We start from the raw sequence: 26,007 nt of genomic DNA on the forward strand, positions 1-26,007 counted from the left end.
GAGAACCAGCTGAGATGCGCGAGGCGCCAATCAAAAGCAGGGCAACAGAGCCGCTTCGAGTAACCGATCAACATCCCGATAATCGACCCGGCAACCAGCGATAGCAATCACGTGGGGTCACCTCCGATGAACGGCTTTTTACACTATGACGCTTTATTTCTAGGTGTTAAGACAAAAAGCACAATGAATCGTTTGCCATATGTGTGCGACTCTTGCACGGCGCAAGTCGCCCGGGTCTCGCCTCGTCGCCCTCAGAGTCAACTATCACGCTTGACACCACTCCGCCGGCATTACAGCGTCCAGACTGCTCGCCCGTTTCGCATTGCCATTGTGGGTTCGGGTCCGGCGGGTTTCTATGCGGCGCATCGATTGCTAGCTAAAGCTGAAGATGCGGTGGTGGATATGTATGAGAAGCTACCGGTGCCGTTCGGGTTGGCGCGGTACGGTGTAGCTCCAGACCACCCGGAGGTCAAGGTGCGTCACATCCGGGGTTATTGGTGGGCAATGCGATCTTAGACAAACCGTACTAACTAGCCATAGAACTGCGAGGAAAAGTTCACAGAAGTAGCCGGATCTCCCCGTTTCAACTTCATCGGCAATATCGAATTGGGAGAGAGTCTTCCCCTCCGAGTTTTGAAACCCCACTACGATGCCATTCTGTTCTCCTACGGAGCACCAAAGGACAAAGAGCTAGGGATCCCAGGCGAAAAGGCCATTCGAAATGTATACTCGGCCCGTGAATTCGTGGGATGGTACAACGGCCTTCCGGAACACCGTGATCTAGCACCAGATCTGACCGCTGGGGAGGACGCTGTGATCATTGGACAAGGAAATGTGGCATTGGATGTCGCACGCATATTGCTTTCGGATATTAATGAATTACGCAAGACCGACATTGCCGAATATGCAGTGGAGGAATTACTGAAAAGCAAGATTAAACGAGTGCGCGTGGTTGGCCGTCGAGGGCCGATGCAGGTGAGTCTGCATGCACGACGATCTTTCCCTGCACAGGCTCACTGATTTCAAAATACAGGCATCCTTCACAATCAAGGAACTTCGCGAACTCCTTCAACTTCCATCCGTCTCCTTCGACCCGGTCCCGAAAGACCTCTTCCCCTCAAACAACATCATCTCATCCCTCCCACGCGCCCAAAAACGCCTCATTCAACTCCTCGAAAAAGGCTCAACCAACGACCCCTCAACATCCTCCAAATCCTGGTCCCTGGACTTCCTTCTCTCCCCCGAATGCCTAAACTGGTCGCCCATCTACCCCTACCGCCTCTCGCACGTCAAATTCTCCCGCAACGTACTCGACCCCTCAGACCCGCACTCCTCAAGCGCAAAAGTATCACCCAAGTACCTCTCCAGTGGCAACCGCGCACAGGTCAACATCCCCGCAAACACATTCTTCCGCAGCGTTGGCTACAAATCGCTGCCGTTGCCCGGGCTGGAGGAGGACCTAGGCGTTCAATTCGATGAGCAGCGCGGCGTAATACCGAACGATGGATTCGGGCGGATAACAACGCCCAAGGACACGGGCGATACGCAGCGTCTTCCGGATGGCTCGCTCCTCTCGCATCTTCCAGGGCTTTATTGCGCGGGGTGGGTGAAGCGTGGTCCGACGGGGGTTATTGCGACTACGATGACGGATGCGTTTAGTACTGCTGATACCATCGTGGCTGATATGGGTAGTCAGCGCCAGCATGCACTACTGAACTCGCCGGGTCGGAGCACTGGATTGGGCTGGGAGGGGGTGCAGGCGGAAGCTAGAGAACGGGGGTTGCAGACGACGAGCTGGAGTGACTGGGAGATGATTGATGCTGTGGAACGGAAAATGGGGAAGGAGAAAGGGAAGCTGAGGGAGAAGTTTGGTCGTGTCGAGGAGATGTTGGAGGTTGTTTCGTGAGACTTGTGTCGTATATACTCAATGTGTTGTATGTTGTATGATGGTCGTTTAGAGATATGTATAAATTAAATCACTAAAAGTGCCAATCTCGTATACAAAGCAAGGAAACAATTTCATGATACAAATTGAAGTACACATTCCAATCCATCGCACATTAACTCATAACCAAGTCAAAATCATGCCAGAACAACTCAACCCAGCTCATCTAAACACCACACTGCGACGCCTCAACCTCCGTATACGTCGCATCAACCCTCCCCAACTGCTGCGCATTCCCACCCGTCAACTGATCCAAAGCCTGCAATCCCAAATTAAACGATCCGACCGCAGAATCCACCGCGAGCACATTAATCGTTTTATCAACCTTCCCGTTCTGGTAGTGCAATTGATAGCATTTACCACAGTTGGGGCTGTTCCAGCCCTCGACGGTGGGCGCGCCTCCGATTAGGGGGAAGTTGGGGAGGGATTCGAAGTCCGAGTAGCCCTGCGTGATTAGGCCGTTGGTGCCATCAGAGCAGGAGACGGTGGTTAGGGAGGAGGTGCCCTGGTCGTATCGCTCGTCGTAGGAGACGGAGATGGTTTGGGATGCTGCTGCTTGGGGTGATGCGAAAGGCATTGCGAGGGCGGTGGAGGAGAGGCTGAGGATGGTGAGGAGGGAGGAGAACATGGTGGTCTTCATTTTGATTGTAGATTAGGTTCTTTGTTCTTGAGAGGAGAAAAGTATTGAGGTTGATGGATGCTGGGACTGGGATTTTGGGCGATCATCGAGAATTTATATAGCCGTCCTACGACCCGACGCTCCCTCGCACCTGATTTCTATTATTTTTCGTCCATTATCCGGGACTCCCGTCGTATCAGACGGTGATACCACGTATAGGCCCGATAGTATGTAGCTGTTGCCCTGAATAGCATTTCATATGTGCAATTGATCCTGCAGCTTCAGGCAAGGGAATCATCATCCCATTCCAGCCCAATTAATGGAGTCTTCGAACAGCTGTCCCTGAAACCGGAGCAATTGGAATGCTGGGAATTGCTGTGGAGAGTGAGACACACACCACGCGATGCCTCTTCGGCCATAGTACGGGCTATTCAAGATGATGTTAGTAGCATCCGATGCGGGGAAATGGTCTTTTCCAAGACCATTTCATCCGATCTAACACGACCCACCAGGAAACAGAAACGAAAAGACCCTGGACGAAGCTTCATTAGTTGAATTATTCAAATCATACAAGGTTGGTGTTGACTCGTGGTGGCAACGGTGACACTGCAGTTGACACGGGCAGATGCTGTGAGACAGGCATACAGCCAGCCCAACTGCAGCAAAGACTTTGGTAGAACACGAGCAATCAGAACGCTCCCTCGGGAGACCTGAAAAACCTGCATTCTTGGAAAATCCACGAAACCGAACAGCGCAGCAGCTAAAAATAGCAGTATCATTCAGATACGAGTACCTCATGATACATGGTATCTTGTCTTGGCAAGTATCCGGCCATCTTCGGCTATCGGGGATTTTTCCCGAGTTGTGCATGACTCAAGAATGCAGAGATTCTATGTTTCGTTAGTAGTAATAAGGAGGCCTTCCAGAAAGCAAAGTAAAGATACGGCAGATAATCATGCTGTAACTCCTGCGGAATAGCCGGTTTAAGGGTATGCTTTCTGGAAATCCAGCCCAAATTTGCCGGAAAATTCAAGAAGAAGAGAGGATGAGACTAATCAGCACACACAACCAACCTCGACAAGTTGATAGAGGAATAAACAAAGACGAGAAGTCGTGATAGTACCACGTGACTTTATATTCCCGCTTTTATGAGCCTATCATGGGGCATGACATGTGATCTCTTTCTAGTTTCCGTTTTAGGCAACTAGGACGTCACTTGTAGATTCATTGATGTTATCGGAATATCAAGAACACAACAGTGCACTTTCTCACCAAGTTGACTCGCTCTCAAAGGATACTCTAGTATTGGAAGTTAGTGCCGAACCGCAAGAAGCGGAAGATAACCCCGCACGCCCTATGCCTAACATAATCTTGAGGGGTAATGATCAATAAAGCCGCCGTCAACCGCAATTCTGCCCTCAAACTTCAACTTCAACATGGCTAGCGAAAAGTCCACCACACTCTCCGAGTATCTGTTCACTCGACTCCTCCAGCTCGGCGCTGATTCCATCTTTGGCCTGCCGGGAGATTTCAATCTTAAGCTGCTGGATTATATAGCCCCCTCGGGATTGAAATGGATCGGGAACTGCAACGAGTTGAATGCAGGATATGCTGCTGATGGATATGCGCGGATTAAGGGTATGTTCCATTCCAGTCATCACTCAAAAGACGTTAACTGATCATCTGGCCCAGGAATCGGTGCTCTCGTCACCACATTTGGTGTCGGGGAGCTCTCGGCTATTAACGCCATTGCGGGTGCATATGCGGAACGAGCTCCCGTTGTTCACATAGTTGGAACGCCACCACGACAGTTGCAGGAATCGCGAGCTCTCGTCCATCACACATTTGCTGATGGCGATTTTGGTAGATTTGACCAGATGCAGGAACACATCACAGTGGCGCAAGTCATTATCAAAGACTACCGGACGGCACCGGCGGAAATCGATTATGTTCTACAACAGTGCTTAGTCCACAGCAGGCCGGTTCGGATTGCAATTCCGCATGACATGGTTGGAGTGCGGGTGCCTGCAGCAGGGCTTGATACCAAGATCGCCATCCCTCCTCCAGTCAGCCAGCCACAGGTCGAAGAGGAGGCGTTACGACTCGTCCTGGACCGAATTTACAGCAGCAAGAAGCCTATGATACTCGTCGATGGCGAGAGCAGAGTGCTTGACATTTTGGATGAGATCGATCAAATTGTCAAGAAGACCGAATGGCCAACGTTTACTTCTGGATTCGGAAAGAGTCTGGTCAGCGAAGCTCTGCCGAATGTCCATGGAGTGTATTCGCCAGATCACAAGAAGTTTGTCGACTCTTGCGACTTGGTACTCTCCTTTGGACCTCACTACAGCTCGACGAATAGCCACCAGAACCTTACGCTTCCAAAAAAGGAGGTTACAATAGATTTTACAGAAACCGCGATCAAGATCAACAAGGCCGCCTTTCACGACATCCCATCAAAACAGTTCATACAACGGCTTATCGCGAAGCTCGATGCTTCAAAGTTCCCCAAGCATACACCTGAAATCATCCCTACCAGCACCCTTTCCCCAGTGACAAGGTCAGACCCGGTTACACAGACGGGTGGATTCTGGCAGAGACTATCCCCGTTTCTCCGAGAAGGTGATATCATTCTCGCAGAAACTGGTACGGCCGGTTACGGTGCGAACGAGTTTGCCCTCCCCCAGCACACGCGCCTCTTCAGACCGGTTACCTGGTTATCCATCGGATACATGCTCCCCGCGGCCCTCGGTACCAGCATCGCACAGAGAGACCTCATCACCCGGTCCGAGTATCACAATCTACCACGTGCTCGCACGGTTCTGCTCATCGGAGACGGCAGCTTCCAACTAACAGCACAGGAACTCAGCACTATCATTCACCACAAACTGGACGTGGTCGTCTTCCTAATCAACAACGAAGGATACACAATCGAGCGATGCATCCATGGACGAAACGCGGAGTATAACGATATCACTCAATGGCGGTACCTCAAGGCGCCGGCATTTTTCGGTGCGGCGGAGGATGGCGAGTACGCCGCGCAAACAACCGAGATTCGAACATGGGGTGATTTAGAGAAGGTCATTGCCGATGAGAGTATGTGGAATGCGAAGGGGATCCGGATGGTGGAGGTTTTCTTGCCGAAACTTGATGCGCCTAAACTTCTGATGGGCTTGTTGCACAGTCAGGAGCAAGCAGATCTGAAGCAGCAGCAGACAGCGAAGTGATTATGCTAGAACATATAGCCATTACAATAGCACTCAATGAATACTGAGCTCGCATAATACTAATCCATAGTCTGTAGACACAAACAATGGAGTATGGCAACGTTAATCGACCAAGCTCTTGCCAGCAGGCCAGTGAATAAGACATCCTAATAGGGTCTAGAGCCAGCGTCATACCTACTTCTCATGAGAAGATCTTGGGTTGCTTTCACAATCCCAACTATTCTCCCCGAGTTTCTACCCTTCCCACTATACCTACCATTACTGTCGTGCTGCCGCTGCTGCTCAAAAAGAATTGTGCTTCGCTTTCTACACATTCAGAGACATGCCTTTCTCCAACGCATTTTCGGGATTCTATTATCCCACGGCGGAGCCGTTGGATTGTCTGTGAACGCCAACAGCCGTTGTTGTCAATTCACTGCCCTAAAGCCATGACCTTCCATATAAAGCCAGTCTCACTTGACTGGGTTTGAATAATCAATAGCGTATATGGTCTGCATGAAGTAGGACTCCCATGAAATATACGAGAACCCGATCATATTGCTCGACGAAGCAAGTAAATTTGATCCTGACGTAATTGAAATAAGGCTTAGAAAAATTTTGGTAGGTTAGTTAAGCCTATGTGTACTATGTGCTATCTAATGCTATCATAATTTAGCTAACGTCAACATCATGACGCTACTTACTATTGGTGCCCTAAGCGAGGGACTCTAGACCCAGATCACCTCGCGTTTTCTCTACCCAAATCAGATATCCAAAGATTATGCACCGTCAGATCCAATGAAAGGTCTCTTTATAAACAAGATCCTCGGCCCCAGGATGAACCAAGATGATGGGTTGGAACCCTTGGCCCGAACCTAGAAAACGAAAATGGCGACTCGGTGGCATTAACAGCAAATCACATCCTACCAGACGGATTATATGGTCAGTGTCAGCTTATACGGCTTGGAACAGACAAGTTTGTGGGACTAGGCATCTTAAAGGCTTCAAGACAAAACTCCAAACCTAAACCAACAAAAGGAAAGAACCAACGACGGTTGCCCGTTATAAAAAAAAAAAAAAAAAAAAAAATAAATAAATAAATGGAAAAAGGGGTCAAAGTATGAAGACAATGCCATTTGCTTGTCTGACGAGGAAAATTATGGGTGGTACGGATGTGTATATTGGTTGATGGGGGGGTTTACTGTGCCTGGGGATTCCGAAAGCTTCATTTGGGCCAAAGAGTCGGGGTATTCATGCCTATCAGGGTTCGTGTGGGTTTCCCGGAGGGCAGAAGCGGACTATAGCACGGATATATTTCTCAAATGCCCCTACCTGCAAAATGGGACCTTGAAGTTGGAAACTGGTCTGTTGGAAGCGTTGCATGTTCTCTTTGACATCTTCGTCATGCTTTACTATGCTAACTGAAGAAGTTGAAACCAGTCCTAACGCGGTAAAACGCGATAAACGCTATCTCTCTTCACCCCAATCCTACGGCTGCCATACCAAGTGAGTTAACATCTCAGGACACCCGGGCCATCCCTTGGCTAATCAATATGAAAACCCCCCGCCATGACGGTACGCTGGAGCGCAAGTCCTGTTATTGAATGCAGCGCTTAGCTAGAAGATGCCCTCGGTATAAAGCGAGGAACACTGGGTCCAAATTTACTGAATGGACTAGGCAAGTTAATCGTTCTGGCTGCTGGTCACATTTTGCCCAATGTCGACGAGTTCGTCGGAGTTAGGCTTTACGAAGACGGTTTCGTTGACTCGCACACCCCAAAGACCTCCAAATGAACGGATGGTCACAGAATCGAGCGTCTAGGCCATTATCATTTTCACATCACTTTGTTAGGGATGCTACATGAACAGTCTCATATTTTCAAGCACTGCCTCTTCCATCTGTGCCACTATTTCTCAAATTGCTCAGACCTGGCGTTGTTGAAACCATAAAAACGAGATTGCGTTCTACTGATCTGATTCGTGATACTTGCTAGTTTTTTAAAATCAGGAACCTACCTGGCAGTTGGGTGACATGATGCAGCAATTCTACATGGCGCTAGTCTCTGTAGACTCATGCACTCTTACGGATAAAGCTCTAGGCTTACATAGCGCACTGTATAGTCAATTCCGTCTGTATCAAGAAGAATCCTACCTTCTCATTCTCCCTATATCAACCACTGCAGCATAGCCCCCCCCATCTTGATCGAAATGACCGGCTGTCCCAAACCTCATATGTCAAGATGGCCGACTATTCTAGCCCAACTTAGCCAACTACGGCCCCAAGGACTTGCGTTGGCTTGTGCCGTGACAATGTCTCTCTACTCCGTATATAGAATGCTACGGCCGAGTCCCATCGCTGTAACCGGCGCCGCGGCGCTAGCCGACTGATGCGGAGATGCCAAGCAAGAAGGCGAACTGGTGAAACAGTATCCGGGGAACAGGTGTTTTATATGCGGTAGTACAATGTGAATAGGCATCTCTGCATTAGCAGACGTACAAGCGTCTTCTCAAAAGTAGAGCAACATACAAGCCCCAACTTCAAATAATAGTTTCGGCCCGGGTTTGGGGGTCGGACATTGTGATGTGATGACTTTCGGATACTGTCGATCGTTCGGATGTACTTTTTCCATTGCCCCGGATCCGACAAGTGCATTGTTATGCACTTGTGCGCACATCGGATGAATAGGCGCTATTGGGATCTACAAATTGTCTTGGAGCTTATTTTCTGGTGTATGATAGTACAGTCCTCACAGTACAGTATCCTGTAGAAGATGTCCTACAAGCATACAGAGCATCTTGCTTCGAACGATACTAAAACAGATGTCATATTCGGGGCATTAAGGGCATTGTTTTCATAACCACCTGGCATCAAAGACAAGCCTGGATGCTTCGAAACCGCTCTCTGACAATGTCGATGGTGTACTCCGTACTCCGCGGAGTACGCCGAATAATCGAAGATCCGCAAGGCCCAAGCGAACAAAACCGAATCTTCCAAAATTCTGGACGTTACGTTTCTGGACTGCCAAGAAGCGGGATTGTCGTCCACTGTCTGTATCCGTACTCTTGCAGAAACTTCGCGATGACTGTTCGGGGGTTGATCCCAAAACGTCCAAGGGGGCAGAGTCTATATGCGGACGCGGAGATTGCATCCTGTCGGTTCCTGAAAATGTCAGGTGTAGGAAACTCCTTTTTTGTGCTTGGTAGTCGCGCAGTGGTTGTGTTTGTATGGAGTACTGGGTACTTGGATAAGTATGGATAGTCACTACTACAGACAAGTACGTAGTAAGCAGTCCGTTCGTCGATCTAGTACAGAGAGGACAACCCATGAATCATGGATTCCTGAGTGTCGCCACTGCTCATGCGTCATGATTTGCAGAATAGTGTCTCTTGGGCCATGTCCCTCGGTCGTCTTGGGAGGTCGCTTGACAGCTGTCAGCATCAGGAAGCATTGGCGCCAACATAGCTGGCAGCCAACCCTGCAGCTATCGTCCCGGAGCACGGTGTACTCCGTACCATGAAGTATACGGGACAATAAAATTGAATCATGCAAGGCTGTTACCCCATCTGGTCATTTTGGGTTGTTCCATTTAACCGATAATGTTCACTAGCCTTTGAGTGGGTTGTACGTTGCCGACCATCTCCACATTTGCTTCTGCGCACTCTGGAAGCGCGGTGGGAAATTGGCATTAGGAAGTAAGCTCAAACTATTGTACTGTATATGCTCTATGGAGTACGGTGGAGAGTCCGAGGATACGGTCCAGTCGCTTCGGGAAAGGAGACGATTTGTTGGATTGGAGCTGCACGTTGTGGTGCGATTATCGTTGGTTGGATGGGGAAGTGCAGAAGTGATCCCTGATCACTCGTTTCCAGCTGGATTTGATATCATGCTACTGACAATGATGTGCAGGAATTGTTGTCGCGAGCCATGCAAGAATCATTGCAGAGATGTGAATAGAGCACAGGCGTCAAGCCCCTGAAGATCTCCCAGCTCAAGATGGCTCGTACGGTTCAACATGTGGTATGAACAATGCTGTACCATGATATAATCACACGCGACGGAGAAAACGATCTTGTCATCCCAGATGCTTGGAACCGACTAGCGGAAGATAATAGCGGCGGAGGGTCTTGGTATTGCTTGATTCGCTTGCCACGGCGCTGACTCGGGGAGAAGATCTCTTGGAATTCTTGGTAATAATGCTTTTCTTCACGCCAGCATTCTATACGAGAAGCCGGCAGGTCTGACAGGTGTATCATCATTGAATAGGGAGTCCTCCGTAGACAGCAGAAGCGAAATGGAAAAGGGTTGCGATCACGGGACTTTCAGCCTCAACCACTTTTCTGGAACATACACTGCAGAGTGCTCGGAGTACTGTAACAGAATACTACACATATATCTTCGCTTTTTGCTTTTTCATCCTGTTCTGATCCATGGAAATCCCCCCTTGCCCCGTCCGGGGATCTCTTGGAAATAATTTACTGTAACTGCCTTTTCGGTTTTCCCCCGACTGGGAAGATCCACTACACCATCATCCCCTGCCCCTCTCGGGCTCCTCTCGCCACGAGGCCGAAGATCGTGCTGAGCAATCAATTGCGTGCGGAATACCAGATGGAGTACCAATCGACTGGATCCACAGTTCACAGTTCATTGTTCATTGTTTCATTGATGTATCGTTTTGCCATCCCGGCGCTATGGTTGCCTCTCGTTTTGATATTGTCAGGAAGAACCTCGGGGCTACACAAATCGGACCCTTTGCACAAAACATGAGGGTTCGACGCTGCGGCATGCAACTCGGCCAAAATGAGGCGGATTGATCCGCCGGAGGGACGGGGTGAGCGCTGTTAGGGAGTTTGAAGTGTTGCGATGGGCAAAGTTTATCAGCACTACGAAACCAGTTGGGGCCGCGAAATCGGCTGGGGTGGACCACCGTGCTCGTCCAATGAATCGTGGGCCATATCGAGGCCCATACTACAGTTACTATACGCTTCTACCCACCAGACCATCGCTTCCTGATCTTTTTTTATGGAAATTTTTTCATGCGCAGATCGCTGGTGTATGCTGGGTGTGGTTTCACTGTGGTCTTGAGTCTGCTAAGATTCCCCCCGGAAACAACACAATGAAGGTAATCTCGCTATTGTTGCATATAATTCGGCGGCGCAGCTGGCTGAAAAAAAAGGCCACGGACTATAGATTTTCTACCCTTTGGCCCATAAACTCTGTGTACTTTCTTTTCTAAATCTTCATAAAAATCTTAATTTGATTTAGCCAATCTCTTGGAGAACCATGGATCTTTTCCCAAACCTAGCTGTATGTGGTCCCAAACCCATATGTACACATACTTTCCCCCCTTTCTCAGACCGAAATGACATCTGAGGGCTTTTCTATTTTATTTTGATTCTTCCACTGGACATTCTGATCTAGAAGCTTAGTTTCTGATCTACCCTCCTTGACTCAAAGTCCGGCACTATTTCACTTCTGCATCCCCCGTCGCTCTACGCGACTCTGGAATTTTTCAAAATCCGTTCGCTCATTTGAATAATCACCTAACACCCAAAGGAGATGAGAGATGGCTGCACTCTTGCGGGTAATAAACTTGATTTCTCGTGAGGAAAATGCCTCGCAACCACACCAGCTCATGGCTCGCGGTGACCACGAGGTCGAGCTGCTGGGGAGCGACAAGGCTGGTTTCATTGCTATGGGTATCCTTGCCCTGATTTCGTGGGTCTCGTCGTTCGCTCTGCTGTCTTTCCTTACCTACCGATTCATTTTCTGGCAACGATACTATAAACGCCCCCTCGCCGAGAACCAATATGTCGTCTTGATTTACAACCTTCTTTTGGTCGATCTTCAGCAAGCCTCAGCGTTCTTGATCTGTCTTCATTGGGTTACCAGAGACTCCGTCAACTTCCCTAGTGCGGCATGCGTTTTGCAAGGATGGTGGATTCAAATTGCAGACCCTGGAAGTGGTCTTTTCGTCTTGGCCATTGCTGTCCACACAGCTGACGTTGTGTTGCGTGGTCGACAACTGCCCTTTAAGGGTTTCGTTGCTTGTGTCTGTGGACTGTGGGCGTTCATCATTATGCTTGGTTTGATTCCCGTCGGCATGTTCACTTCGAATACTTTTGTCGTCTCCGAAGCCGGATGGGTAGGTTTCTCGAATTTCTTCTCGCTATTTCTGTGTGCTAATAACCTGGCAGTGCTGGCTGAGTCAAGAGTACGAAACCGAACGTCTCTGGGTTCATTATCTCTGGATTTTCATTTCGGAATTCGGAACAGTCGTGCTGTACGGTTTCCTGTTCATCTACCTTCGTCGCCGAATGAAGCAGGCCTCGATGCTGCGCCAACAACACCAAGACAACCTGAAGCGCCTGAACCGTGTCGTCGTGTACATGGTTATTTACCCGTTTGTGTACGTGGTTTTGTCTCTTCCACTCGCCGCTGGTCGTATGGCCACAGCACGACATGTCGCTCCCAGCAAAACTTATTTCGCCGTCGCCGGTTCCCTGATGGCCCTTTCGGGATTCATGGATGTAGCAGTGTATACCTTGACCCGTCGTCACTTGCTGATCGAAACCGACGAGAGTGCCAACGACAACGCCTACGTTTACACCGACCCGAAAGGATTCCAGACGCACATCAGTACGACCGGCGGGAAGGAGAAGAAGTTCCGTGTCGGAAACAAGATGCGCCGTGGTCTGCAGACCGTGGAGAGTGCCAACGACACCGTCAACGACGACCGCGACGACTCCACCGAAGATATCATGCGCAAGGGCGATATGGAAATGAACAACCTTGCCCACGGTGGTGTGTACCAGGAGACCACCATTGAGATTTCGTCCGAACCCGTGGAACCAGCAGACCAGTTGAAGCAGCAGCAGCAGCATCGACTTCCTTGAATAATTTCCTTCAACTCTCGCCATCTCTATCTCCATTACGTTCCCTATACCCGATTTACTTTCTTTCCCTTTACTGTTTCCTTGGTCCAAGCAGTACCAAGTACGGTGTATCTGTTCTGTGAAGAAAATCGAATGTCCATTTCGATACGTTGTGAGGCTTCTTTCTACTCCATACCCTTCTCTTGTTTCTTTCTTTTTTTCTACGGCTTTTTCGTTCTTTGTATTTTGCTTTATGTGTTATGATGATGGGTTCCCAATCCGTTGAGCCGCGCAGAAATGTATATAGTGTATGTACCAGCCCTCGGCAGCTCAGCTTGATCCTTTCCGCTTCTCTCGCTGTACTTTCCTAATGTTTAATCTCGTTCAATTTCCTCCTACATACCGTGGACCTATGTGTTACCGTAGACATGTCTTACCGGCGACTCCGCCAGCCAAGCCCGCATCATAATCGATCGATTCCTTGGTTAGCTGAAATCTGGGTTCGCACACACACGGGACCCGATCTCTTAGGTGGCCGATCCAGGTAAGCCTTTTCTGATCGACACAGCAGAAGCTTACTTCAGCGCTGGCCGTGGGTAAACTATTGTGTGTGCGTGTATTTCGGTTACATGCTTTTCGCTTGCTGTGTGTGCTCTGCTCCACTAAACAATCGATTGGTCGGTTCCTGAACGGACCCTGGAATTGATGTTCTGTAAATAGATGGGTTTGCCTTTTCCGTGGGTATCTCACTTGGGTCACTGACATTTACTCGGAATACTCCCACACGTGCTTTCCCAGTGTCAGCCACAAAATCGACGTAAACCCATCCTTCATCCGAAAACGCAGAGAACCTTCCACGCATTCCCCTATCCCAGATTCAGTCTAGCTCATCTTCAAATAATCCCCTAATCCCCAATATAATTGGCGCTCGTGCTGCCCCACGTTAATTTATTTTAGATTTTTCTTGGCTCGGGGGGATTTCCGGATAGAGTTATTTAGGCTAGCCGTTTTAGGGTTAAGCATATGATTGTAAATCTGATGCTGAGCTATCGGACTGGAGTGGACTGGTTGCTGTGATGGGTATGTGCCGTCGCATGGGTAGTATATATACGGCTTGTGTATCGTGCGTTCTGTACGTATTGCACCCTCCTATTCCGGGTATGAATGCGAACTGAATCGCATCGTATTCTGAGTGTACCGAGGTGGGTGGTAGGTTCAAATAGTCTGTTAAATGGCCCATACTAGTGCCAGCTCTGTGCCGTTGGGATGTGAGAATATCTCTGAGACCCTACAGGGTGCAGAGCCCGGTAATTTCGTGCCTTGTTCGCTGCGAGCGCGTTATGGAGTGAGTGCACCAACAAGTCTGCGCCGATTTCGATAGCTCGCCAATAACCCGCCTCATTATTCATTATGCACCATGTCATATGTCGTATGTCATGTCTGTTGCATCGCCACGCGATCTTTGCCACAGAATGACTCAAAGGTCGTTCCATTACCCAATATACTTCGCATACCTCATAAACTCCACATCAACTCTTACTCTCTGCATATCCTCATCCCTCAAACAAATCGCAGCCGTAATCTCCCCCTCAGGTGTTTTCGGCAGTAAATACACAAGACTCTCAAACGGATCAAACTGCGGCCTACGCACAGCCTCAGAACACCCCAACCCCAGACCAAAATCAAGGTCATAACACTCAACCCTCGCCCATGAACTAAGCATCATATCCGTCGACAGATCCAGATTCGCAGAGAATGAGAAAATAGTTTTATCCGGCGAACGAGCTAGGAACGTTGCCAGCGCTCGCGAATCATACCCCAGCGTCGATGTGTTAGGATTCACAGCCAAGCGCAGCCGCGAGGCTATCACGCCTAATGGCTCGTAGACTAGCGATTGAAGCACGTTGGTGTGATATGTCATGTTTTGGATCAGGCCTGGGTATGTTTGGTGGATGTCTAGAAATCTGCGGACATCTACTGCGCGGGCGAATGTTGAGTTTGTTTCGGGGTTGAGACGTGGGAGGCGGGCGCGGGTGACAGATTGCCATATGAGTGCTGTTAGGGCGTCGTCGGTGGAGATGTAGCCTGTTGGAACTGTTTGCATGGTGAAATATTTGAGGGCTGCTAGAGAGCTGGGTTGGAAGGAGAAGTAGGCCCAGGTGCTTTTTGCTGGTGGTGCTGGAGGTGTTGAGGGGAGCCTGGTGATTTGATACGAGAGCTCAGGGCCTGGTTCGTAGGAGTCTAATAACGGGATGATATCGTGACGGCATAGATTGCCCGTCGACAGTTCCTCAGCCGTAAAGGACTCGTTTCGACAAGCCTTCGACAGAAGACGGATAATCTGGCCCTGACCCGTCATATCCATCGCACCATGCTCAGCAACCATACTGAGCAGCAGCCCGCCGGTGATGAAATTCGCTTGCACAAGAAACACAGGAAATTCGTCAAGAGTCCCAGGCAATGGGAGTGTCCTGCAGGGACATATAATCTCTTCGTCCAGCATGCTCATAGGGAACTTGGCTTGTCTGAGACTGTCCATTGTCGGTATTGAGAGATCATTTCGCAGGTCTTTGATGACTAGACGAGGGATATTTTCCAATGGTTTTATCTTAAAGATTCCTGTGTTGTCTTCGCTGGCGCCTTCGTTGACGACTTGGCCGGCTATCCATGGGAAACTTGCTGTTAGTCGTTCGAGACCGTTGGTTAATGTGTGGATGATGGTTGAATCGGAGTCATTGTCAGGCATTGAGAAGCAGAGACATATTTGCGTGTAGATCTTGAGAAACGGCTGTTGCCCGAGGACATCCAAAGTGACATCCACTTCACCTGCTGGTTTCTGCATTCTGGAACAATATGGGATTGTAGTCATTGCACTTCCAAAAGAGGAAAATAATGGTTCCGCGGGGTTGGCGGTGGATTACTGCCGCCTATACACAGTAAAGTATGCTGTGAACAATGTAAACACCTTTATGTCTAGACTACATATGCGAATCTAATCTAATTATTATGGGTATCCTGATGTCCACGCACACTAGCCTGTTCCATCTTGCGGGGAAGCAAATGTTCCTGCGTCTTCTGGTCCACCTGCTTCCGTAGCCGCTCCTGTTCACTACCCATGCCCTCACCACTTTCCAGGATCTCCTTTGCCGACTTATCCCCAGCCTCAGCCTCCACTTCACGCTTATTCTTACGGCGCTGCTCTTCTTCCCATTGGTCCTGGGCTGCCAATGCTGCCTCTCCTCGGGATGCCTCGTAGAAGTCTATGCCTTGCAACCCAACGACGTTCAAAAGTCTTCCGAGGAGGTATTGATAACGCAAATGGCCGTTGATCACTGAGCTCGCATCCAAGTTCTCAACTCCCGGGAGGCCCTCGACAGGCTGAAGACCTGCCACACCGAACTGGAGACTGCTGGTCCGATAGAGCAGAGCAAGCACGCCGTCGTTTTCGGAGTACACATTGACTAGCCTTCCGCTAACAACGCTGCGCATTCGACGCCAGTGTTCAGTGTTGGATGGTGTTGGTGATCCCATGAGAATGACTGACTCCACAAGACCATACGCGCGTCTTTTCGCCAGCGTCTGAAGACAGGAGAAGATCACCCGAGAACCCAACGAGTATCCGATCAGATTGACCGGTCGCTCACCCTGCACTTTGTTGATCAATGCATCCGCAAGGACCACACCGGCTTTGTCTGATCGTGCCTTGGCCACACTGAAAGGGTTGTCAGCCACGCTCGCGACCTTAGCAAGACCCATTGGCAGCATAACAGCGCTCATGATCGACGCGAAGATCGTCTTGGATAGAACTTCGCGACCGGCAAAGGTCCATGCAGCACTGGTAACCAATGCACTCATGGCATTGCCAAGCTTGAGCAAAGACTCCAATTCCCAACGGAGAGCAAACACCTCCGACTCAGAGCCGACAACTCGCCACGGGACAACAAGATCAGCTGCATCCTCTGCCCAACCGGTGATACCGATAGTAACTCGAAGGCGGTGATCTTCCTGGGCAGCTTCTTTTTCGTTTTCAGACCTCCGTCGAGGACCGCGAAGAGGAATGAAGGCAAAGTCTTCCACTTCGCGTGCGTATTTGTCCATCATACGCCCAGTCATCCGACCTCCATATGCACCGAAAAGACCGCCGACAATAACTCCACTACCAGCAAGCGCACCAAGGTATCCTGCAACGGCAGTAGCACCAAGCCCCAAACCTCCCATAACAGTACCCAAACCAGCCGCCACAAGCGGCGCAGCAAGCCCGCCAGTGACACCAATTAGAACAGCACCAGCAACAGAGGCTATTCCCACCTTCACCTTCCGTGCCACATCGTTCTTCTTGGCTTGTTCTTCGGATTCTGCGTTCGAAGGTTGTTTCAATGCCATGTCTAGGAGGCCTCGTGCAACTTTGGTTTCATTGTCGTTTAGAAGTTTCACATCCAAGCCTAAGCTGGACGCAACGCGTAGCATCAGGACCCGGGATAAACCGTTGTAGTGCTCAAGACTAAGCACCAGCAGCAGAAGTGAATGAAGAATCAGAAGTTTCTTGGCCTTGGGAAGGTCGACAAGTGGAGTATCCGTAGGAGGATATATTTTGCGTAATTTATCTAAAGAGCGCTCGTTTATCTCAACTGGCACATCCGACTCAAGATCTTGAGAGTCTGAACCGCCCTCTTCTTCCGAACCTTCATAATCTTGGTTGACCACTTCTCCTACCCGAAGAAGCAGCGAGTCCCTCCAATCGTCGAAGAACGAAAGCGCGCTGGATGCAGCCTCTTTGTTTTCGTTGCTGCTAGATTCAGCAAACCATGGTCTCTCATCGCCATATTTTGGCTCATCGGCAGGTGGGGATGCGGAACTGGGAGTGGTTTTTTGGTTGCCTGCCCCTTGCGCTGATTGATCGGTTGGAGGACCTCTGCTGTTTGGCCCTTGTGTCTGGAAATTCCGCTCAATCCCGTTTCGCATGTCCTTGGCGATTAAAGCGACTAGTATTGTCAAATCCCCACGTTGGGATCGGTCCAAGATGGTTGTCAGATCCTGGCCGCGGTCGGTCGCCGGGGCTTGAGCATCGTCGTCTGAAGGCCCCAGCCCGAATTTGCTGCCATGTTTTTCTTTGAAGTCCTTGAACATAATGGGGCATAGATTAACTAGCGATGGAAAAGTGAGGACAAGGCTAAATCGAGAAGAAAGAGTGAAAAGGAAATTGTTGGTCTTAGGTATGAGGTCACCGGCTGACTCAGCGCCTAGAAAAGGCTGGGCATTCCAGCATGAATCGCGACAGAAGAGGAACGAGATTCCTGGTTTATTGCCAGATGCTCAGACAGATACCAACGGGCCAGGGCATCATTGGTCACCGCTGCATTTGCTTGTCTCAACGACAAAGAAACGGCCTTTGGTCTTGGACGCATAACCAAGCGCGTTTCCATCCCAAGCATTCCCATCCGGACGTTCACTTCTTTCGGTCCTCATGCGTTGTATCTTCTTCCTACGACCAAAGACCCGTTCTGTCGAGAGCGCTTCCTTCAATTTGTCCAATCCAATGGTGTTCTCTTTTATCGCCTCCGGGCTTTCGTCGCGGATACTCTGTAAAGGCACCACACCCGTAGCATCCGCGCGCTGAATTTCCTTCACGAAATGGATTTGCGATTCGAGGGTCTTGAGCATGAAAATTTCTTCTTCTTGGCTGGCGGGGAAGGGTAGAGCAGAGAGACGGAGGAGGTGGTGGAGCTGCTCTGGCGTGACGGACGGGGAGGATTCTTTGGCGGAGTCGGGAAGTAGAGACCGGACAGACCAGGTCGGTTTCGCCAGAATAGATTCAATATCCTGCTCCGAGGAAGACGAACAAGTTCGAAGCGTATTCAGTCGGAGCAGTCGAGATCTCGGTCCCGCGAGTCGGAAAGTGCTGCGGAGTGCGAACATTGTAGCTTTTCAACGATTGAGTAGAAACGAACCAAATACAGGTTATGCGCAAAGTATAGGACTAAACTGCTAATTGCAGGAAAGCTGTCTATTGCAAAATAGAAAACGACATCAGAACACTGCGGGGAGCAAAACAACGACAGCGGAGGCAGCTTTTTGCTTACACCGCCTTCACGCCGAATCTGGCATCATAACGTCGGACTGGCCACCCATCAACGCTCGTCATCATCATCTCCGATCAAGCAGATTTATAGTATTTAACGAAAACGAATTCCGCATTTCTCCTTCTTGCATTCGGTGGAAGACGCAGACTATCCACCATGGCCGCCCAAGATCCCCGTGTCTTGCTGCAAAAGGTTATCTCCCCTCTTCATCCACCCCGCGCGGTTTATCTATATTGATAGTTAACATGTGCGCGGATTTAGGCAGAGAAAACGTTGCACAGCGCGTCAAGCGGATTTAGTTTCTTTGGTGGGCGGACAGAGAAGTACGAAAATGCAGCGGATTTGTATACACAGGCCGCAAATGCGTTCCGAATCCAGAAGCTGAGTACGGTTCCCGGAGACTAAATAGAAGCTGCGGAGATTAATGTCGATGTGATTTTAGACAAGGAGGCTGGTTTGGCGTTTGAAAAGGCTGCTTCGATTCAGGCAGACAACATTAACGAACCAGACGATGCCGCAAACTCGTTGAACGAGGCTTTTAAAGTGTATCGAAAATCGGACCCCGAAGATGGCGCCCGCGTTCTCTCCAGTGCTATCAACCACTACGTATTAAAAGGAAACCTGCGCCGGGCTGCTACACAGCAACAACACTTGGCTGAGGTGTACGAAGTGGAACTAGGAGATATGAAGAGGGCTGTCGAGGCTTACGAGAAAGCTGCGGAATGGTTTGATGGGGACAACGCTGAGGCGTAAGTTTAGGTGATTGTGTGATTGTGGATTGTTACTGACAATATGGCAGTCTTGCGAACAAACATTACTTGAAGGTCGCTGATCTGGCTGCCCTCGAGGGCGACTACTACAAGTCCATCGAGCACTATGAGAGAATTGGCCGGTCCTCGATTAACAACAGCTTGATGAAATGGTCTGTCAAAGACTACTTCCTGAAGGCTGGTATCTGCCATCTCGCTACGAATGTATGTTTCCCCGCACCTTCTGTTCTTAAAACACATGCTAACTTACCCAGGATCTTGTCGCAACGAACCGTGCCCTCGAGTCCTACCGGGACATCGACACCACATTTGCCTCTCAGAGAGAGCACCAGCTTCTCGTCGACTTGGTGCAAGCCATCGAGCAGGGTGACCAGGAAGCATTCGCGGACAAACTCTTCCAATATGATCAGCTCAGCAAGTTGGACAAGTGGAAGACCACTTTACTACTGCGGGTGAAGAATAATATCGAGGAGGCGACTGAGGATTTCTCGTAGATTCAGTTAGTTATTTCATGTCCACGATTCTATTCCCTTTTTCTGAATTAGCCTTGATTTGATTATTGTTACGTGATGCCCTGGTTTATCGTAGTATGCCACTTTTTCTTCCCAGAAAGATTCAAACTACATATAAAAAAGCGCAATCATGCTCGTAAACTATTCATCTATATACTCAAATGCTTTTTTTGTCCTAAACTATCCAGGACATCTAGATTGATCATCAAATCATGTCACACTGTGGTATCATATCATCCATCACAGAAACCAACAAAGAAAATAAAACCGAAACAAAAAGACCGCCAGTTCAAATTCACCTTGTCTAATAGACAACATCTTCCAAAGCCCTCGCCTTCCTCGGGAAAACCCGCTTATATAGACTAATCCCCACCGAATCTTGCGGATTAAGCTTCGCATCAAACGTTGCCTTAAAGTACCCATGCGTACCCAGACTCTCCTTGATAAACCCACTACGGCCACGCCTCGTCCATAACTGCAATGCCTTGAACCAGTTGACATCCTCGGCGTTGAAGAACATGTACCGGATGGTAACGACCTTCTTGTGGATTTTGAACGGGTGGCCTGTGAGGATGGCGCGCTTGGCGACGACGCGGGCTTGGTCCGGTGCGACAACTGTGCCTGTACCGATGAGGTCGAGGTTGTTGATGTCGAGGGGCTCGGAGTCTGCGGCATCGAGGACTTCAGGGTCATCGTTTTGAGATTGCCGGGTTTTGAAGACGAGGATGGGGACGGAGCCGAAGGTTAGAGGGCCGATAAAGGAGGCGATTGCGCTGCGGCCGGGGTGTAGGTAGCGGTCAAATTTGTGGATGTTGTTGCGGGTGTTGTCGTTTGCGGAGAAGATGGGGTTTGCGACGACACGGCGGGGGCCGTATTGGATGATGAGTTCCTCCTTGGATTTAAGGGGTTGTTCGACGCTGGAGTTGAGGGTCATGTTGACGTTGACCACGGTGTGTTTGTGTTCGTGGCGGAGGAGGGAGAAGAGGGAGAGAGGTTGGGGGCGGGTGCGGAGGGAGGAGGGCACCGCACGGAGGTGGATGTCGACGCGGGCGCCGGGGTTGACACCGCCAGCTAGGGCTTCACGGACGGCCCTGTTTTTGGAGCCCTTGTAGTCGGCGAATTGGAGGAGGCGGCGCCAGTCTTCGGGCTCGTGGGGGCGGTCTGGGGCGGTTTCCCAAGCGCTGAGCTTCATGTTCTTGAGGCCGCGGAAGCGGGCTAGGCGTTCACGCGCGAGCACGTTGGGATGCAGTTCGATTTCGTCCGGGAATTCGAGGTCGTCGGTTGCTTCCTTGCGGCGGCTGGCGCGGTATTCTTCCAGTTGCTTCGTTTCTTCCTCTTCATTTTGGTCGACGAACATCTCTGACTGGGGATACTCGGAAGGTCCAGCTTCCGTCATGGCATCGTTTTGGTCGGGAAAGACACCGTCCTCTGGTGCACCGCCGGTGTCCATCTCCATCTTTTCGTCTTCTTCGTCTTCATCTTCGAGATCCGAGCCGGAGTCGGAGACGTCAGCCACGAACCACGAGGCTTGGTAGTCGGAGGTACCCTTGGGAAGTCTCTTGGGTCTGGCGGGCATATGCGAATCATCGTCCGAGAAATAGTGGTGGTCATCCAGCAGCACACCCTTCTGCTCAGTTTCGGGCTCGGGAAGCATCTCATCTTCCATCTCGATTTCTTCGGGTGCCACAACCGCCATGTCGTCCTGCTCCGCGGTTGGTGTGTCCAAGACCTGGGTCGACTCGTTGTCGTCAATGTTCATGGCGTCATCCCGCTTAGCGCGACCTGTTGGCAGCGGTGCTGCAGTAATCGAATCGATCTGGAAGTCACCCCATCCGGGGACATGTGCGATACGGTCTGCCTTCAGACCCTTTCCGCGAACAACACCGGTGACCACAACATTGTCGACAACGTCCGCGGCGGTCTCGGGCCACTGGATGTTCTCGATAAGCATCCAGCTGCGTTCGTCACGCCAGCGGATTCCCTTGGGTGTCGCAGTGCATAGGGATCGGATAACGTTAGAGCACTCTTGTCTCGAATCCAGAGAGAGGACCTTGTCGACTGAGGGGAAGAAATGGTTCATGAAGGACTTGAGAGAAGACACCACCTGGGGGCGTTTCTTGGCCGGGTTGACCTTGTCGAGGCCCTGAACAACGGTCATCACATTGGAGATACCCTGACCCTCAATCGACCGCAGCAGCAACTCCCCCTGCTCCTCAACCTCAGCCTCAGCAGACAGCACCACAACCACGAAATCCGCCATCCGCGCAACATCCATCGCATTCATCAGATTAAACTTGGCAGGAATGTACTGCAAATTCTGCCGGAACCGATCAACCCGCACGCGAGAAACCTGATCCCCCGAGACATTATCATTTGAAACATCGACACTCTCGTTCAAAGCACAGATAGTCGCGGTCACATCGATATCGACGGAAAGTGGGATCACGGCGACCTGGCGGGGGGCTCCATTCTGGCCATTGAAGATATTCGTTGTCTGCGACTTTTCCTGGTGTTTCGTCTGTTGTTTCTGGCGAGCTTGGTTTCGTCGGTCGAGTTTGGACATGAGTTGCTGGTGGGGGGTCTTGCGGACACCCCGCTCGACTTTGCCTGTATATAGTACATTATCAGTTTCCTTTCTTTGAGACCATTGGAACTAAAGGGAAGCGCACCCTTGTCCTGGTCCTTCAGGGCACTCTTAGAGGCATGTTTGCTCTTGTAAGGCTTGTTGGAGGCCTTGGTGGTGGACCGGTGGTGATGCACCTGGGTCGCCATATTGGCATCACTGGACCCTTTAAAACGAAAGGGAATAGAGGCCAGCTTGACTATTTTAGCAGGATAATAGGCAATTCAACCTAATTAGACGTGCTGTGGTAGATAACGCTGTAGCCGTTGTATTGAAGGAAGAGGAAAAAAAAAAAGTGGTGGACAAGCGAGTGGATTTCTTGGCATGAATTTTGCGGACCCGCAAAAAAGTCCGCTCATCTTTTTCTCCGTCCTGCGCTTTGCTACCATCTTACCTTGACTACCTTGACTTATTTCTTATCCTTATTATATTGGAGTAATTGACACCATGGCTGACAAAGCCCTCACGCCGGCCGAAAACCGCGAAGAAAAGAGACGCCTCTTCGAAGCGCAAAAAACCTACGGCCGCGGCAAAGCAGTCCAAACCCGAACAATCAAGAACCAAAAGCTCAAGCGAAACCTCAAAGCCGTCGAAGACAAAGTCAAGGATGCGACTCTAAAGGCCAAAGATGCCGAGATCCTGTTGGAACATGAAGCGGGTTTCCTCGAGCCCGAGGGAGAGCTGGAGAGGACGTATAAGGTTCGCCAGGACGATATCCGGGAGAATGTTGGGATTGAGACGGCGAAGAAGGGATTTGAGTTGAAGTTGGAGGATCTCGGGCCGTATCGCGCGGATTATTCTCGTAATGGGCGCGAATTGCTGCTGGCTGGGAGGAAAGGGCATGTTGCGACGATGGATTGGCGGAATGGCAGGCTGGGATGCGAGTTGCAGTTGAATGAGACTGTTCGGGATGCGAAGTGGCTGCATAATAACCAGTTCTTTGCTGTCGCGCAGAAGAGGAACGTCTATATTTACGATCACAAGGGTGTCGAACTGCATTGTCTCAACAAGCACCTCGAACCGCTGTTCTTGGAATTCCTTCCCTACCATTTTCTTCTTGCAAGCGCGGTAAGTCTCCTCTTTCACTGATTATACATCAGCATACTAATAAGACCAGCAAATGAGCGGCTTCCTCAAATACACCGACACATCCACCGGCCAAATGGTCGCAGAGCTCCCCACCCGCCTAGGCAGTCCAACAGCCCTCGCTCAAAACCCTTACAACGCAATCCTCCACGTCGGCCACCAAAATGGAACCGTCACCCTATGGTCCCCCAACTCCCAAGCCCCCCTCGTCAAAGCCCTCGTTCACCGCGGCCCCGTCCGCTCCCTCGCAATGGACCGCCAAGGCCGCTACATGGTGTCAACAGGCCAGGACCAGAAAATGAACGTCTGGGACATCCGCATGTTCCGTGAAGTCCACTCCTACTCCTGCTACCAACCAGGCTCCTCCGTCGCAATCAGCGACCGCGGTCTCACAGCTGTCGGCTGGGGCACACAGGTCAGCGTCTGGCGGGGCCTCTTCGACGCCGCACAGGCAGACCAGGGTAAAGTGCAAAGCCCCTACATGGCCTGGGGCGGCGACGGCCAACGCATCGAGAACATGCGTTGGTGTCCTTACGAAGATGTCCTAGGTGTCACGCACGACAAGGGCTTCGCATCCCTCCTCGTCCCAGGAGCCGGAGAACCCAACTACGACGCCCTCGAGGCAAACCCCTACGAAAACACGCATCAGCGCCAAGAGGCCGAAGTCCACGGCCTGCTCAACAAGCTCCAGCCAGACATGATCTCGCTAGACCCGACCTTCATCGGAAAACTGGATACCATCAGAGACCAGAAAAACCAGGAAGAGCGACAGGCAAGGGATCCGGATTACAAGGCGCCGGATCCGATGGAGAAAATCAAGAATCGCGGGAGAGGCAGGAACAGTGCTTTGCGGAAATATCTGCGCAAGAAGGGCCGCAGCAATGTTATCGACGAGCGGAGGCTCAAGGCGGAGCAGTTGCGAAAGGAACATGCTGCGAGGACCAAAGACAAGGTGCAGGCAGAGAGGGAGGCGCTGGGGCCTGCGTTGGGGAGGTTTGCGAAGAAGGAGCTGTAGGCTTCTACGAGCTTTGTGTTTGTTTCATTCATTGCTTGCTTCTTTCTCTGTTGGGGAAGTAATCAGATACCCTAAGATGATCTCAGTCATGTCAAAAAGTTCTGCATATTCGGCGTTGGACTAGTTAATGGATAGCCATAGATACATAACATCAACAATTGTATTGAACAATTCCATCAATACCCTCAAAAAAGATCTATTCGTCGACGCTACCAGACCCCCTCGGCGCCCCTTCCTTCCACCTCCCCAAACTAACCTCATATGCACCACTCCCCTTCCACGCACTCAGAATCAAATCCACAATAGCCCCCATTCCCTTTCCATTTTTCACCTCCGCAAAAACAGTCGGCCCCCCTTCCCTCATCTTCGCCGCATCCCTCTCCATAACACTGAGATCCGCCCCCACAATCTCCGCCAAGTCAATCTTATTCACAACCAACAAATCACTCCCCGTAATCCCCGGTCCACCCTTCCTCGGAACCTTATCACCACCCGCAACATCGATAACATAGATGATGAAGTCGGCGAGTTCACGACTGTAGTTCGCCGCGAGGTTATCGCCGCCAGATTCGATGAGCAGCAGGTCTGTAGAGAATTGCTTTTGGAGGGATTGCAGGGCGAGTAGGTTTGCGGAGATGTCTTCGCGGACAGCGGCGTGCGGGCAGCCGCCTGTTTCGATTGCGCGGATGCGGCTGGGGGAGAGGGCTTTGTGGCGGGTTAGGAATTCAGCGTCTTCTCTGTTTCTTTGTTAGCATCTATGTATTGAATTGAGGGGGGTTGAGGGGCGGGGAGTACCTCGTGAAGATATCATTCGTGACAGCAGCAATGTTATACTCGTCGCGGAGGGCACGACTGAGTGCCAGCATCAGGGCTGTCTTGCCTGATCCAACGGGTCTGCTTCGCTTAGCTACACACCTCTAAACCAATTAAATCAATCAACAAGTGAAGAAAAAGAACATACCCTCCGATACCAATGGTAAACGCTCTATCATTCCAATCACGGTCCTCGATCAAGGGCATCTCGCGGTTGGCGTACGAGCCCGGGCCGTCGAGGATGTCGTGCGAGTGGCCGTGGCCGTTGAAGGGGTCATTGTGGTCGTGCGAGTGGGAGATACCGTTGTCGTGCGAGTGGGACATTTTGTGGTCTTGTGTTTTGTAAGGTTTGTTATGGGAGAGAAAGTGTGAAGGAAGGGAAAGAAAAAATGGTGAGGGGATGCGGGGCCTATATCGTTGACGCCGTGAACGGCGGAGACTGCCGGATCGGCTGTTAAGATACGA

The 26,007-nt window shown here is 50.5% G+C and overlaps 11 protein-coding genes across 11 annotated transcripts; 5 read left to right on the forward strand and 6 right to left on the reverse strand.

The window, feature by feature from the left end:
• Nucleotides 1-183: 183 nt before the first annotated feature.
• EURHEDRAFT_450002 (NADPH-adrenodoxin reductase) lies at nt 184-1,906 on the forward strand (the record flags this gene model as incomplete). Its single annotated transcript, XM_040783859.1, has 3 exons — nt 184-474; nt 541-975; nt 1,034-1,906. The coding sequence occupies 3 exons, from the start codon at nt 184-186 to the stop codon at nt 1,904-1,906; spliced, it is 1,599 nt and encodes a 532-aa protein (XP_040641426.1).
• A 205-nt stretch (nt 1,907-2,111) lies between these two features.
• aspf13 (allergenic cerato-platanin Asp F13) lies at nt 2,112-2,573 on the reverse strand (the record flags this gene model as incomplete). Its single annotated transcript, XM_040783886.1, has 1 exon — nt 2,112-2,573. The coding sequence occupies one exon, from the start codon at nt 2,571-2,573 to the stop codon at nt 2,112-2,114; it is 462 nt and encodes a 153-aa protein (XP_040641427.1).
• A 500-nt stretch (nt 2,574-3,073) lies between these two features.
• On the reverse strand, nt 3,074-3,609 carry EURHEDRAFT_409973 (uncharacterized protein; the record flags this gene model as incomplete). The annotated part of the gene is made up of 1 exon (XM_040781251.1): nt 3,074-3,609. A coding segment is annotated over exon 1 (214 nt), but the record flags the coding sequence as incomplete, so codon positions are not given.
• A 391-nt stretch (nt 3,610-4,000) lies between these two features.
• Nucleotides 4,001-5,791, forward strand: EURHEDRAFT_375559 (alpha-keto acid decarboxylase family protein; the record flags this gene model as incomplete). Its single annotated transcript, XM_040778753.1, has 2 exons — nt 4,001-4,202; nt 4,257-5,791. The coding sequence occupies 2 exons, from the start codon at nt 4,001-4,003 to the stop codon at nt 5,789-5,791; spliced, it is 1,737 nt and encodes a 578-aa protein (XP_040641429.1).
• A 5,669-nt stretch (nt 5,792-11,460) lies between these two features.
• On the forward strand, nt 11,461-13,037 carry gprD (the record flags this gene model as incomplete). The annotated part of the gene is made up of 2 exons (XM_040781252.1): nt 11,461-11,913; nt 11,966-13,037. The coding sequence occupies 2 exons, from the start codon at nt 11,464-11,466 to the stop codon at nt 12,662-12,664; spliced, it is 1,149 nt and encodes a 382-aa protein (XP_040641430.1). The 3' UTR covers nt 12,665-13,037.
• A 1,098-nt stretch (nt 13,038-14,135) lies between these two features.
• EURHEDRAFT_450581 (putative trichothecene 3-O-acetyltransferase) lies at nt 14,136-15,485 on the reverse strand (the record flags this gene model as incomplete). The annotated part of the gene is made up of 1 exon (XM_040783888.1): nt 14,136-15,485. The coding sequence occupies one exon, from the start codon at nt 15,483-15,485 to the stop codon at nt 14,136-14,138; it is 1,350 nt and encodes a 449-aa protein (XP_040641431.1).
• Nucleotides 15,486-15,565: 80 nt separating this feature from the next.
• EURHEDRAFT_529219 (DUF726 domain protein) lies at nt 15,566-18,785 on the reverse strand (the record flags this gene model as incomplete). The annotated part of the gene is made up of 4 exons (XM_040787099.1): nt 15,566-15,640; nt 15,674-17,761; nt 18,017-18,463; nt 18,726-18,785. The coding sequence occupies 4 exons, from the start codon at nt 18,783-18,785 to the stop codon at nt 15,617-15,619; spliced, it is 2,619 nt and encodes an 872-aa protein (XP_040641432.1). The 3' UTR covers nt 15,566-15,616.
• Nucleotides 18,742-20,104, forward strand: sec17 (alpha-soluble NSF attachment protein SEC17). Its single transcript, XM_040781253.1, has 5 exons — nt 18,742-18,915; nt 18,985-19,108; nt 19,166-19,472; nt 19,523-19,697; nt 19,748-20,104. Exons 1-5 carry the CDS (start codon nt 18,880-18,882, stop codon nt 19,985-19,987), a joined length of 882 nt encoding a protein of 293 aa, XP_040641433.1. The 5' UTR covers nt 18,742-18,879; the 3' UTR covers nt 19,988-20,104.
• EURHEDRAFT_384551 (small subunit rRNA maturation protein TSR1) lies at nt 20,017-22,886 on the reverse strand. The gene is made up of 2 exons (XM_040779621.1): nt 22,675-22,886; nt 20,017-22,612 (listed from the first exon to the last, which is right to left on the reverse strand). The coding sequence occupies exons 1-2, from the start codon at nt 22,775-22,777 to the stop codon at nt 20,310-20,312; spliced, it is 2,406 nt and encodes an 801-aa protein (XP_040641434.1). The 5' UTR covers nt 22,778-22,886; the 3' UTR covers nt 20,017-20,309.
• A 189-nt stretch (nt 22,887-23,075) lies between these two features.
• Nucleotides 23,076-24,729, forward strand: EURHEDRAFT_521480 (WDR46/Utp7 family protein; the record flags this gene model as incomplete). Its single annotated transcript, XM_040786844.1, has 2 exons — nt 23,076-23,696; nt 23,746-24,729. 2 exons carry the CDS (start codon nt 23,076-23,078, stop codon nt 24,727-24,729), a joined length of 1,605 nt encoding a protein of 534 aa, XP_040641435.1.
• A 196-nt stretch (nt 24,730-24,925) lies between these two features.
• Nucleotides 24,926-25,866, reverse strand: EURHEDRAFT_450773 (urease accessory protein UreG; the record flags this gene model as incomplete). The annotated part of the gene is made up of 3 exons (XM_040783901.1): nt 24,926-25,466; nt 25,525-25,623; nt 25,691-25,866. The coding sequence occupies 3 exons, from the start codon at nt 25,864-25,866 to the stop codon at nt 24,926-24,928; spliced, it is 816 nt and encodes a 271-aa protein (XP_040641436.1).
• Between the last annotated feature and the right edge of the window lie 141 nt (nt 25,867-26,007).

The sequence above is a fragment of the Aspergillus ruber genome, assembly GCF_000600275.1.
Source record: "Aspergillus ruber CBS 135680 unplaced genomic scaffold scaffold00005, whole genome shotgun sequence".
Classification (NCBI taxonomy): domain Eukaryota; kingdom Fungi; phylum Ascomycota; class Eurotiomycetes; order Eurotiales; family Aspergillaceae; genus Aspergillus; species Aspergillus ruber.

Coding starts and splice junctions, on each gene's coding strand:
- sec17 (XM_040781253.1), top strand. CDS start 18,880: ATGGCCGCCCAAGATCCCCGTGTCTTGCTGCAAAAG. Junction 19,109..19,165: donor GTTCCGAATCCAGAAGCTGA/GTACGGTTCCCG, acceptor ATGTGATTTTAG/ACAAGGAGGCTGGTTTGGCG. Junction 19,473..19,522: donor GATGGGGACAACGCTGAGGC/GTAAGTTTAGGT, acceptor ACAATATGGCAG/TCTTGCGAACAAACATTACT.
- EURHEDRAFT_384551 (XM_040779621.1), bottom strand. CDS start 22,777: ATGGCGACCCAGGTGCATCACCACCGGTCCACCACCAAGGCCTCCAAC. Junction 22,613..22,674: donor CCTGAAGGACCAGGACAAGG/GTGCGCTTCCCT, acceptor TACTATATACAG/GCAAAGTCGAGCGGGGTGTC.